The 12,160-nt window shown below is 40.8% G+C and overlaps 1 protein-coding gene across 4 annotated transcripts in view; it reads left to right on the top strand.

The window, feature by feature from the left end:
• TSC22D1 (TSC22 domain family member 1) overlaps positions 1 to 12,160 on the top strand; it is a 96,979-nt gene that overhangs the window by 58,005 nt on the left and 26,814 nt on the right. The window contains exon 2 of one of the 4 annotated variants that reach the window (XM_052786083.1): positions 11,941 to 11,960. The exons of the other annotated variants lie outside the window; for them this stretch is intronic. Coding sequence (XP_052642043.1) covers positions 11,941 to 11,944 — 4 coding nt within the window. The 3' untranslated portion in view covers positions 11,945 to 11,960. Of the gene's footprint in view, positions 1 to 11,940; positions 11,961 to 12,160 lie in introns of those variants that run through there. 4 annotated transcript variants of the gene reach the window in all.

Genomic DNA, 12,160 nt, shown 5'->3' with positions numbered 1-12,160 from the left:
TAGTACCTGATTTTGGTTTTTGTTTGTTTGTTGAGGATCTTAGTGGGCACATGTCCTTTCACTCTTCGTACATTCTTCCACTATGGATACTTGGCGCTTTTTATTTTTGTATTGTTTCCTGGCTTGCTTAGCAGGTGACTTGCTGAGATGACTGCTGCTCATCGTTGGCAACTGAACACTGTGGCTCCATTATGGGATTAAATCTTTGATTCAGAAGTTGTTAGCTTCATCCTCGTTGACCACTAAGTACTGAAATAAATGTTTTGCATTTTATATTCTGTTAGCTCCTACAAGATACAACTTGACTTCTAAAGCATGTTAGTATTTAATCATAATAAAAAAAGGGTAGGTCCCTTACCTGAATACTTAGATAAGAACTTTTTTTGTCTATGTAGTGTCTGCTTACTGATTACTCACTTGAAAATGCAGAACACTGGAGTATGGGAACAATTGTCTGCAGTGATTCTGGATTCAGTTTCATGATAATATTTTCCCTTTTACTTGTTAGCATACTTGCATGCCTATTCCTGCCTTCACTGATCTTATAAAAGTATTGGTTCTTTCCTATTCTTGCTTGCCAAAAAGTCTTAAGCTAAATTAGTTGATGAAAATGTCTCTATTCTGCTGATGCTGAGTCAGAAGTGTTTATTTAAAGACGATGAATTTAGTAATCATCAAACCATGTTTAAATCATCAGGAATGCTAATTATAGATAGGCTAACCTATATTTCTGAAATACTTAATGACTTGAAGCCCAAATCCTTCTTGCTTAAGCTAATAAATGCATTGGTTTCAGTTGGAAATGGGTGACACTATAATTCACAAAAGACAAAAGTAGTAATTATCTAGACGAAAACATGAAATTTCTATCCCATGATATGGGGGGAGAGAAACTGAATGAAATTCTCACTCTCTTCTATGCTCTTTAGTGCAAGAAAGGAATAAAAATCTTTGATACTCTTTATGCTATATATGTAATTTTGGCTATTCTGTGTTGATGATACTCTCCTGTGTTTTGGTAGATGTTGAATATTTATAGATCTGCCTTTCTGACTCTGCTAACTTTTTTGTTAATTCTCATGGTTTTTTGGCATTTTTATTAGCTAATATTTGAGGATCATACTGTTGATTATGTCTAGTGTGTTTGAGAGTCAATCTGAGGATGAAAACAAGTCTTCCATTTAGTTTAACAGCTTATTCCATCACTTTATTTCAAGTAAGTATTTATAGTGGTAGTATCCATCACTAGCTAGAGTAACTTTCCATTGAAAGCTAATTCTGAGATGCAGCTATTTTAGAGAAGAATGAAAAGCTGTCTTCTGTGTGCAGACAGGGAGACAGTAAAGCTTGAGTCTAAATTGTGATCACTTAATTTTTGTCCATTGCATGTGATGAGATGTCCAGATTGTTGTGTCTGCCCTTTGTTAATCTGGAAGTTCTGTTTTCTTAATGATTGTGAAACGTAATGACAGTGTAATGGTCTTGCATACTGATGTGAAGATTTTACTGAAAATAGAACACTCTTGTCTTTTCAGAGACCAAAATGCCATTTTTTCTGGTTTTGCTTTTAAAATGAATGGAAAGCTGGGTACTTCCTAGTAAGAATCTATGAAAAAAGGGAAGAAGATGAAAGAACTTCAATGTCTGACTAATTTAGGTGAAGAATCTGTCCTGTTGTGCATGATCTGCTTTCAGAACTGATCACCAATTCTAGGGAAAAGTCCTATTTAATTACAATCAGTTGAAAAATGATTCAGTGCAGCTTTCTAACATGGAAGCATTTGAACTTAATGGACCCTTACATGTTACGCTAACTGGTGATAAATAAAATTGATGCGGAGCGGGCAGGTACAATTACTCAAGTTACTGTTAGTGTGTCTGTATTCAGGGTGTTTATGAATGTTCTTACATCAATTTTAAATGGAAATAATGAGTCTGATGGGCTCTACTGGTACAAACAAGGCCTTCGGTATACTTTATTTTTGAAAGTGGAACGTAAAATAAAAAAAAAACGTGTTTCGCTGTAGACAAAATGGATGTATTTTATGGGCTGAGGGAATTCTTTTATTGCTGCCATGACTTTAAGTTATTTTTCTAGTAGCTATAGCATTACAGTGGCTTCAGGAGAAATGGTAGAGATGGCATGTGAGATCAAATACTACTAAATTTGCAAAATCAGTATTTCCCACAAATGCTATGGGAAATTCTATGCTGTTAATGAAGATAAATTCAATATGGCACTCTTGCTGATGAAAGACAGACTTACTCAATCACCATGGATGATATATGCATTGCTACACCTCTTCTTTCCCTGCTAACCTACATCTCCAAGTCCAGTTTTAATATGGATGCATATAAAGGTAAGACTGTCTTTAAGATGTTTGAAGCTTCTGTGAGAGCTTTGGTAAAGAAATGATTATGAATGGTGACTCCCCTGAAAAGAATGGGTTTATCAGAGGTTTTCTTAAATCCTCCCCAAGATTCAAGGATCAAATATGCACGTTTTCTGCTACCAAGTGTGAGCCTTCTCTTTTAAAGTTGGGAAAAAACCCAGGATTTTTATCTTTATGAGAAAAACCTAACTCCCAGCACCTATTATCTAACTCTCTTCAGTGAGTTCCTGTTGTGTCAGATTACCCATGGGGGTTTTTTTGGTTGGGTTTTGTTTTTTTTTTTCTGTGACCTGAATATCTCAAAACTTTGTGACAGCAGGGGATTGTCACCTCATTAAACTTTTGTACGGCTTTGGAGCCGGGACAGTCGGTGTTTGAGAACAAATGAGTCTGAGCATCAGAAGAATGTTTTGTGCCTGTGTAGAGTCCCAGTTCATAACTGCCAAGTTTAGGCAACTGCTTATCTTTGGGCTATTCTTAACCTCAGCAAACATGTATTGCAAACATTTCTAGCACGTTTCTAACCTTGCTGTTAGAGCTCAGTCTGGAGTACAACTTCTAGCATTAAATAAAGGAAAATTCTGTCATAACTTTGTGACCATCAAGTTATTGAAACAGTAGAAATGTCAATCTAACTCATAGAAGCTATAGAAAGACATTCGGTTAAGTGTGTGGTTACTATTGGCAGTCAGTGCAGGCAAGAGTGCTTGGGATTCAAAAAGTAACTGGGTCTTAATAGACTTTGAAAATACTTAAAATTGTAGTTGTGTAACATGGCGATTTTAAATGGGATGATATAAGGTTAAGGTGTGTCTCCAGTTCATTTATGTAGTCTTCATACTTCATGTACACTGCGTTCTTCTGTGGTTTTTTTTCCTGAACTAGCCATTGGTGAAATTCATTTCTATGTCTCTTAAATTCATTTCTACATCTCTTAATGTCAGTGTTTCTGTTGTCATTTTCTGCTTTATTTTGCTTTTGAGTTCCAGAAGGGACTGTAGAGAGCAGTACCCACAGAGTTACTAATCAAATATGTATCTTTGCACTTTAACAAACTGTTAATCGTGGTTTAGTTCGGGCAGCATTCATCTAAACATTTGGACTGAAACAGGGTGATATGTTATGAAGGGAATAGTCCCAAGATATGCAGGTGTTTGTAGAAGTGGTCATTTGAGTGTTACAGAACAGCACCAAAACATATAAAACTCATGCAGATTCATAGGCAGGTTTTTAACATAAAGTTAAGACCAAAGTATTCTAATTTTCACCTGCTTTTTTTTTTTTAATATTGCCTATAGCTGCCTGTTAAACAGACCTGGCATTTTTAAAATGGATTGTACTTAGTCTTAAGTCTGCAGTCTTCAGAGCATTAAAGTTTTGGATCAGTCTCTTGCCATTGTTTTTTAAATAGGATCTCTCTTGCCAGTTTGGATATAGCCTCTTTCAGTGCTGTCTGCACCCTGGATGATGACATCATACCTAATTACAACATAATTGTTTGCGACCGTTGTTTTTAAATATGTAATTGGATCTTATTAGCATGATATGGTGGTACAGTTACACTGTCTTGGTGTTAAACAGTTAAACTGTTCTTGGTTTCTGGGTGCTTTGGAGCTAGAACCTAGTCATATTTACATTTGCAAGGCAAGCAAGTAGGGTTTCATCTGGGACAATACCATAAAACCAGTTGCCTTCTTCTATGTGACTGATGTATTTGGTCGTCTTTTCACTTTGATATCCCCCCCCAGCAGTTCAAATTTAATTTGGGCATTTCTGAAAAGGTTTCATGTGCTGAGTTTCTTGCTCTCTTCAGCTGCTGCCTTGTTTACCCTGGAAGACTGAGGGAATGTGACTTCTCTCCTTAAAAACATCCAGGAGGGAGAAGACTTATACTTCTTATTTTTCAGGCTAGTGTGATCTCTTAGCTTAAACTGTTGCAAGAAAATGGGTATGACATGCTAAAGGCTACTGCTGTTGGAGAGCTGAGATTCTGGTTTGGCCTCCAACCAGGAGTGCAGAAGCCAAATAGCTGAAGTAATTTTTAAAACATAGCTTAATATAAGGTATGTTCTGAGGAGTTGCCTGCTGTACTTCTGTAACTGTACTTTTGATGAGCCATACAGTTTTTCCTGGTTCTCATATCCTAGAACTGTAATATTTGGGAACCGATTGCTAGTTCTTCTGATGCTCTGTTCTTTTCCTTTCTGCTGTTTCAGAAAATAACTCATGCTGTTTTAGTTGAGGGTTGCTGATGTGAATTGCAAGGTCCATATGAAGTCTGCACCGTTTTTGTTTGCTGCTCTTCAGCATTCCTAAGGCTGAGTCTTTCAGATGGCACCTCGCAACTTGTGGTGGTCTGTCAGGGTAGTAGTGCTCATGAACTTTGAGGTCTGTCTGTTCTTGTTCAGTTGCTTCGGAAGGCAACCTGATCTACTTTTGAAGCTAGCCCTCATTTGAGCAGGATGTTGGTCTACATGAAAGCCAAAGAACACTTCCAATCTAATTTTTTCTATTATTCTGTGGTTGGTAGCACCTGGATTATTATACTTCACTAAGTGGTTTCGAAGGCTTCTATTTTTAGCTACTTTTCTTGCTTTTTTTCTTTTTATTGGACCTGCTGTGTCATTACTTGTTCCCATACATTAAAGATGTAAACTTCAATTCTCTAACTGGCAGAACCTATAGGAAAAGACATTTGGTCAGTTAAGAATGCTTGCCCTTCAGTATTCTTCTTTCTGTGCATCCCGGTCAAGGTCCATTTTCAGAGAGTTTTCTTGTAACTTTATGCAAAGTAGAGAGTAGAAAGAACTCAGCCACTTAAGAAAGTAACCAGGAAAACTAAGGCAATTCACTGAAATAATTGAATAAAACATTGCTTTCATAATTAAAAGTGTAAATACGATTTTGATCAGATAACTCATGGAGTCTACGTGCAGTATTGAAACTACAGTAGTAGACAAAGCTCTAGCTTGGCACAGTAACAAAAGATTCAGACTCTTGTGTCAAATCCTGTTATGACAGTTGATTCATTACTAAATTTGGAAGGGTAGACTGTGAAAAAAGGCTTTTTTTTTTTTTTAATTGAGTTCACAATCTTGCAGGCACATCTTTTTCTGCAAAATACCGTGTTCCAGTGCGTGTGTAGGTAAGTCAGCGAGGGGGAAGGTGAGGTGGAGGAGCGCAAAAAAGTCAAGACTTAATCCCTTTTTTTGTGATTACCTCTGCCATGTCTTCAGTCACTTGGATTTCTGAGCATATGGATCTTCAGAAGTAGTTGGAGTGATTGTTTGAGGTGATCCCAGGGCTTTTTTGATGATGTTGTCTTGTCTTAGGAGCTTTCACGCTGCTGGGCTAAGTAAACTAACAATAGTTTCCATTAATGCTTGACCTGGCAATGTGTATGCTCTGCCTCTTCGAGGAAGGCCAACGTTACTAACAAAACAGTGCTGACATCACTTTTATACTAGTGATGCTTTTGGCAGTTGAAGAACAAGCCTTTGCCATGTTGGCTGATGCTCTGTTAAAACAAACAAACAGAAAAAAGGAAGGAAAAAAACAAAAAACAATACCTTCAAGTGTTGGGTGTTCATAAAAAGGAAAAACACTGAATTACATACTTATCAGCACTGAAAATGGTTGCATGGTGGAGTACTCTATTTTTTTTTTTAAGCTTCCTATCTTTCATAAGAAGCATTTTTTTTTTTTTTAAATCATAAAATCTGACTTTTTTCACTGCTAGAATATACTTCTAAGTCTCGGAAATTAAGACTCTCTAAAATCTGTGCGTTCTGACATAACAACCTCACTTGTGTGCTTATATACACACACATGCTTGTGTGCGTTTTCTTAATCTAGGTTCAGCAAGGACTTGTTTCTTCCTCATAGTATCCATGGGAATAGTGGCAGGACTTGAGTGCGCAGCGTCTTGCTGCCTTAGTACTTGCTCAAAGGTAACTGCCAGTGAGCAAAGCTGGACTGGGTTGGGGGGAGAGAGTGCAATGACCCTTTGGCATCTTTGGCTAAAACAACTCTTTGGATTTTTTTTTTTTTTTTTTTTTTTGTTCTGTCATATGCTGTGAGGCTGGCACAAAGGATGAGGGTCATTTCTCAATAAAGCTGCAATGCTGTGGGCATGTTTGTTGTGGGTAAGCTAATGACCTCCTAGCAATGGAAAGTAGTAAATTTAGGGGAGTTTTCAGGAAGACACCGGAGGGAATCTAGTAATCCAATTAGTATAAGGATTACTTTAATCTGAGAAGTGACATTGGCTTTTCAGTGGGGAAGGGAGAAGGATTTTTAAACATATTGTGAATCCAGTGTTTTGAAAGGGGGGGGAAGTAGGTCTCTCTTACAAGTTATGCCTCCATAAATTGAAATGCTCTTTTTTTTTTTTTTTTTTTTTTCCTTTCTCATCAAGTGTGGATGTTCTGGTGTGACACCAGTACCTTGCTAGCCTTGTCTGTGGCTTTGTCGCTGATGAGAGGACTGAGGGAAGGGAGGACATTGTTCTAGCTTGACTTGAGTTGGCAAGTGTGGTGTACTGCAGCCTGTCCGCTGTGGTGTTTGGGAGGTTAACTCTCCCAAGAAAAACATGGTGTGCTCCCAGTCTGATTCGGATCACGGTCTCTTTCTGCCCCCATTCACAAGCAGGCTCCTGCAATCAGAGCTGCGCTGGCTTCCTCTATGCACTTGAAGTACAGCGGAGATTTATCTGGGCTTCTGCATGCACACAGCCTTAAATATTTACTCAGCAGGAAAACCAACACAGGTTTTGGCCCTGAGCTCTTTTTAGACCTGAAAGTGCAGCAAGTGACTCTGATGGATGCCCTGGGGAAGGGGCACGCTGGTGGGGTTGGTGCTGTGTCCCGGAGGCACCCACTTTTTCCGGGCAGTCAACAAGGGGAGCTGCTGGTGGCAGCATGGCCCAGGGTGAAGATTTACTTGCTCAGGTTTTCTCTAGGGCTCTCTGTCCCTGCAAGCTTCCCCTTGGCATGGTCTTCATGCATTGACCTTGTAGTAAAAGAAAATGAACTGGAGGAGGATATAAAAACCAGGTAGGAGGTGCGTGGCCTGGGCCGGGGGGGGGATGGAGAGCAGCTGGGGACAGATGTGGCCGGCAGGTCCCTGTGTCCCATCTCCAGGCCATGCTCCACTGTCATCCAAGAACCCGCTTTGCGCTGCGAGTTGGATTTTGTCTGCAGCACCTCCGAGTGCTGTCGCGGGGGTCAGAGGCTCTTACATACCCAGCCGCTGTGTAAAAAAAAGAGATATTTCTGTGTCTGTACTTCTGGCCCATTCCCTGTGTGAACGCAGGCAAAACTGGCCGGTTGGGTCTGTGTTTGCAGACTATTTTCAGGGCGACGCAACGTTTTTTTTCCGGAGGAACGAAGGAGACCTCGGACGGCTCCATCCCGTTTTATTTGGGGGTGTATCGTGATCGATTTGTTCGCTTTATGGCGAGTTTTTAGGGCCGGTATACAAGCCGCTCCGTGCCCGCAGCTCCCGGGGCAGCCCTGCGGGCTTTAACCGGCGCCCGGCCCGCCGGCGGCCGGCACCACGGCGCCCCCTCGCGGCCCCGGCGGGGCACCGGCCCGGCCGGCGGATCCCCGCGGCCGGGCGAGCTCTCCCGGCGCCTACGGGAAGGGGTCCCGTCCCGTCCCCCCTCTCTGTGTCCCCCCCTCTGCCCCCCAAAATCCGTATCCGTGCAGAGAGCCGGTGGGGGGACGAGCCCACCGTGCACGGAGCGGCGGAGAGGAGCGCGGCTTCCCTCCGGCAGCGGCCAGGAGGTGGCGGGGTTGAGTTACTGCTGGCCTCCCTCCTTCCTCCTGCGCCGTCGGCAGCCGAGGGGTGCGAATGAACGGTTTGAGCAGCGAAGGAACGTTTCGGCCCTAGACTTTTTTCTAAATTCTCCAAATTTTGTCGAGTTAACGCGGAGAGGATAAGTAAAGCAGTGTTCGTGTGGAAGTGGCATCCTCAGGAATTGCGAGAAACTGGCCATAACTTGAGGTTTTGTGGCTTTTTTTCTTGGTGGAAGCTTAATCTCTGGAGTGCAGCCGCGATGAATGCGGTACCAGCGGAAAGGCCCTGCAGAGGGGAAGAGGGTCAAGTCCTCATTTCCTTGAAAAAAGGTGGTGGAGTTCAGTGGTGGCTGTGCAGAGTGAACAAAGTAGGCAGAATATGAGGCATTTGCACAATTTGGCGTCTTCATTTTCCCCATGAGATCTTAAATGTCCTGAACTGTTGATTTGAATTTTACTCCTAAGTAGATTGTTTCATCAGAAGCAGGATTCAGTCTGAACACCATTTGATAGCCAGTAAAAACCAGAACAGCTTTGGTCAAGAATAACTCCTATCTGCATGTACAGGTAGTCAGAAACACAGCTGTATCTGCATCTGACCAAACTAACAACAGTGGGTTGAGGGAAGGAGCGGTGATGCTCCACTATGATCTACAGGGATGCAGACTGCTGGCATATGACAGTTGTGAAATGGTACTCAGTAAATTAGGCAGAGCTTTCCACTGACCTTATATACCTTATATTTTGTGGGGTGGTTGATGGAAGTAGCTAATAGCATTGCAGTTGCTTTTTCTGATGCCACATCTGGCTATTTTGCATTTACGTATGGTAGTGATTGATTCTGCAGAGTACTGGTTTGGGGTTGCTTACTTAAATTTAATTTTTATTTAGCTTTTAACATAGAAGATATTTAGAGCTAGACTTCTGGGGAGAAGTCATCATTAGGCGTTTGCCCGACCTCTGCAAACCAGCTGTGTGTCTCTGACTAGAGGAGTGACTGCCTCTCCAAGCCCACAGACCCTGACAGGAGGGAAGCATCAAAGGAAGGAAAGGCAGAAAAAGCTTCAAAACTGCCAGGTCTGGGTTATATTCTGCTGAGGCTGTGTTGTCAGTCATGTAGTGTATTGGAACAGTTCGCTCAGGTATGGTACTCTCAAGGTATCCTTAATTATTGTTGTCATTGAATAAATCCCAAGTAGAATCGTGAATCATAGAATTCCGTGATGCTTGGGAGAGAAATAGTGAGTGGGAGAAAAATATCTTTCATGTTCAAGTTCCCAGTTGTAAATGGGGAGGCTTTTTTGTCTTGTCATGACTGCGAAAGTTAATTCCACATATAAAGAGCCCTCCGGGGCAGGGTTGGCGTGGATAATGTTGAGCCTTCCTGCAGTGAGACTGCAGACTTTCTGGTCACATTTCTGGAATCATTGTGCACTTCTGATTCCTGTTTTTGTGTGCAGTGTGCTATATGGCAAGTTTAAAAATACGCATGACCTCTTTGGTTTTCCGCAAACATTATGTACATGGTCAAAGGATAGTTTTGGGTTTTGATTTTTTTTTTTTAAGAGGTGCATTTCTGTTTTAGGTGCCTGTTATCAGCGGCAGTTTCATCTTAATATAAAACTAAGTTGGTGCAGAGATAAAGAATAAGAAAACCAGAAAAAGATGCTTTTGTACATTTAGAGGAGTGTTTGTATCAAAAATGGGTAATTTGTCTTTCATGGTTGTTGTATGGAGACATAGGAGTGTTTTATAGGCAGCTGAGCTATTCTACAAATAGAGGCCTTGAAGAAGAAAAAAGCAGCCCCCTAACTGGTGAACGAAGGGAGTCTCAAGTCAGCATGAATAACCACTTGCTTTAAAAAACAAAATGTGCTAGGTGGAATACCTTTTAATTCTAGTAAAAACTTACTTTTATACATGAGCATAATCAGCAATTTGAGACTGAAAACTATCTAATTCCCCTAATTCAGGTTGGCAAGAAAATAACTGAGCCAAGTGATAAAACAGATTTAAGACGGTAATGTTCCAGTTTCTTCAGATACCTTTTGCTGTGCAATTGAACAAAGGTTCGGGTCTTTAAAAAACATAAACCAGCTGTTCTTCTGGAGGGCAATGGGAGTTGTTGGATTTTTGAGCACTTCTTGAGAGCTGTTGAGCTGAATGTAAAAATATCTGAACTTAAAATGGTTTTAGGGTTAGTCTGTGTCGTTCAGGATAATATATAAAGTTTTTTAATTGCTGGGTGTTGGGTTTTTTTTTTTCCCCAATACCTTTGGCTTTTTTAGAGGTGCCAGACTGATCTTTTTTTGTGTGCTGTGGATCTCAGCTTTCTTTACAGTGTGGTACGCTAGGAGGAACAATTTTTCTCCATTCTCTACAGAGACAGCCATAGCTCGGATGAATTATTCATGCTTGGTATCTGTTGCCCTTGACCCTCAACCGATCTCCTTACACTACCCTCATGCTTGGAACTTGGTGGCCAATTGTGTCTTCTGGTGGGTGGCGGGGAAACACCTGGAAGGTTTACTGTGTGCCAGTGTACTAAAAGGGAAAAGTACCAGAAAGGACAGAGAAAAGAATACAGGGGAGGTGGGGAAGGAGAAGTGGACAGGGTCAGAATCCAGGAGAACAAAGCACAGGAACAGAAAAAGTGCTACTAAGCTCTTTCACAGTAAGGGCATCAGGTTGAGTAACCTTGTGAAGTCAGAATGTTGTTAGGTGCTGTGCCTAATGGCTTTTAGCTACCAGAATTCTCTTAGTCCACTGAATTGATTTTGTTTGTTTGTGGGTTTTTTGTTTGTGGGTTTTTTGTTTGTGGGTTTTTTGTTTGTGGGTTTTTTGTTTGTGGGTTTTTTGTTTGTGGGTTTTTTGTTTGTGGGTTTTTTGTTTGTGGGTTTTTTGTTTGTGGGTTTTTTGTTTGTGGGTTTTTTGTTTGTGGGTTTTTTGTTTGTGGGTTTTTTGTTTGTGGGTTTTTTGTTTGTGGGTTTTTTGTTTGTGGGTTTTTTGTTTGTGGGTTTTTTGTTTGTGGGTTTTTTGTTTGTGGGTTTTTTGTTTGTGGGTTTTTTGTTTGTGGGTTTTTTGTTTGTGGGTTTTTTGTTTGTGGGTTTTTTGTTTGTGGGTTTTTTGTTTGTTTTATGAGCTTCCCTTTTAGAGTTTGGCTTATGCTGGCCACTGGAAAAACTGCTTTATAAGAGTGGAGGATACTTATAAAAGCTAACCTTAGTGCGGGACATTCATTGTGTTGGGCTGCCGCTGTGATTAGTGGAGGGAAGGGCAGGGACAGTGGGCCTTAGGCTGGGTGCTACCCTCTAGACATCAAAGCTTGCCTATGTTAGTGAGCTTTGGGAAGCACCTCTTGATAGCCAATATATGAATTACTTTCAGTAAAATTGCAAACAGACTTTTTTAATCATGTGCTTTTCTTGAAGGGTTCCTTTGAATGGACCAGACAGTGTCACAGTGACAAATCCATGACTTAGCCATAGTTTTTTTAAATAAAATAGTTGGATAATGCTATATCTGTGTCAATACCTCTTTGTTCCTAGGCACAAATGATTCAGTCACTTCTCAAGTAACCTTGAAGTAACAGGTTTAATATTAATTGTACTTGCTGTTGTGTATCTCTTAATATGATAGCTTTGATTATAATTTAGATTTTTTTTCTCTTTTCTGCTGTCCTTTCTGCCTGCCTGCTTATCTTCTTTGGAATGTGGTTCTTCAACTGTTCTGATAAACTTCTGACACAGGTAAATATCAGTCTGTTTGTATCTGTATTTACTGAGCATGCCCTCTGCTTGCCAGTTTGCAATGAATCTTAAATCAGACATGCCACACTTAGCTGTAGACTGGGAAAGGGAAACCCTACTGCCATGATGGGCATCATTAGAAAAGATGATTAGCCAGGAAAATGGCCTGAATATTTTCTTCCTTATCTGTTTTTCTTGTTTCTTCTCCCCTTTTAACAAC

Source organism: Harpia harpyja, chromosome 4, assembly GCF_026419915.1.
Source record: "Harpia harpyja isolate bHarHar1 chromosome 4, bHarHar1 primary haplotype, whole genome shotgun sequence".
NCBI lineage: Eukaryota > Metazoa > Chordata > Aves > Accipitriformes > Accipitridae > Harpia > Harpia harpyja.
This window is presented reverse-complemented; position numbering and strand designations above follow the sequence as displayed.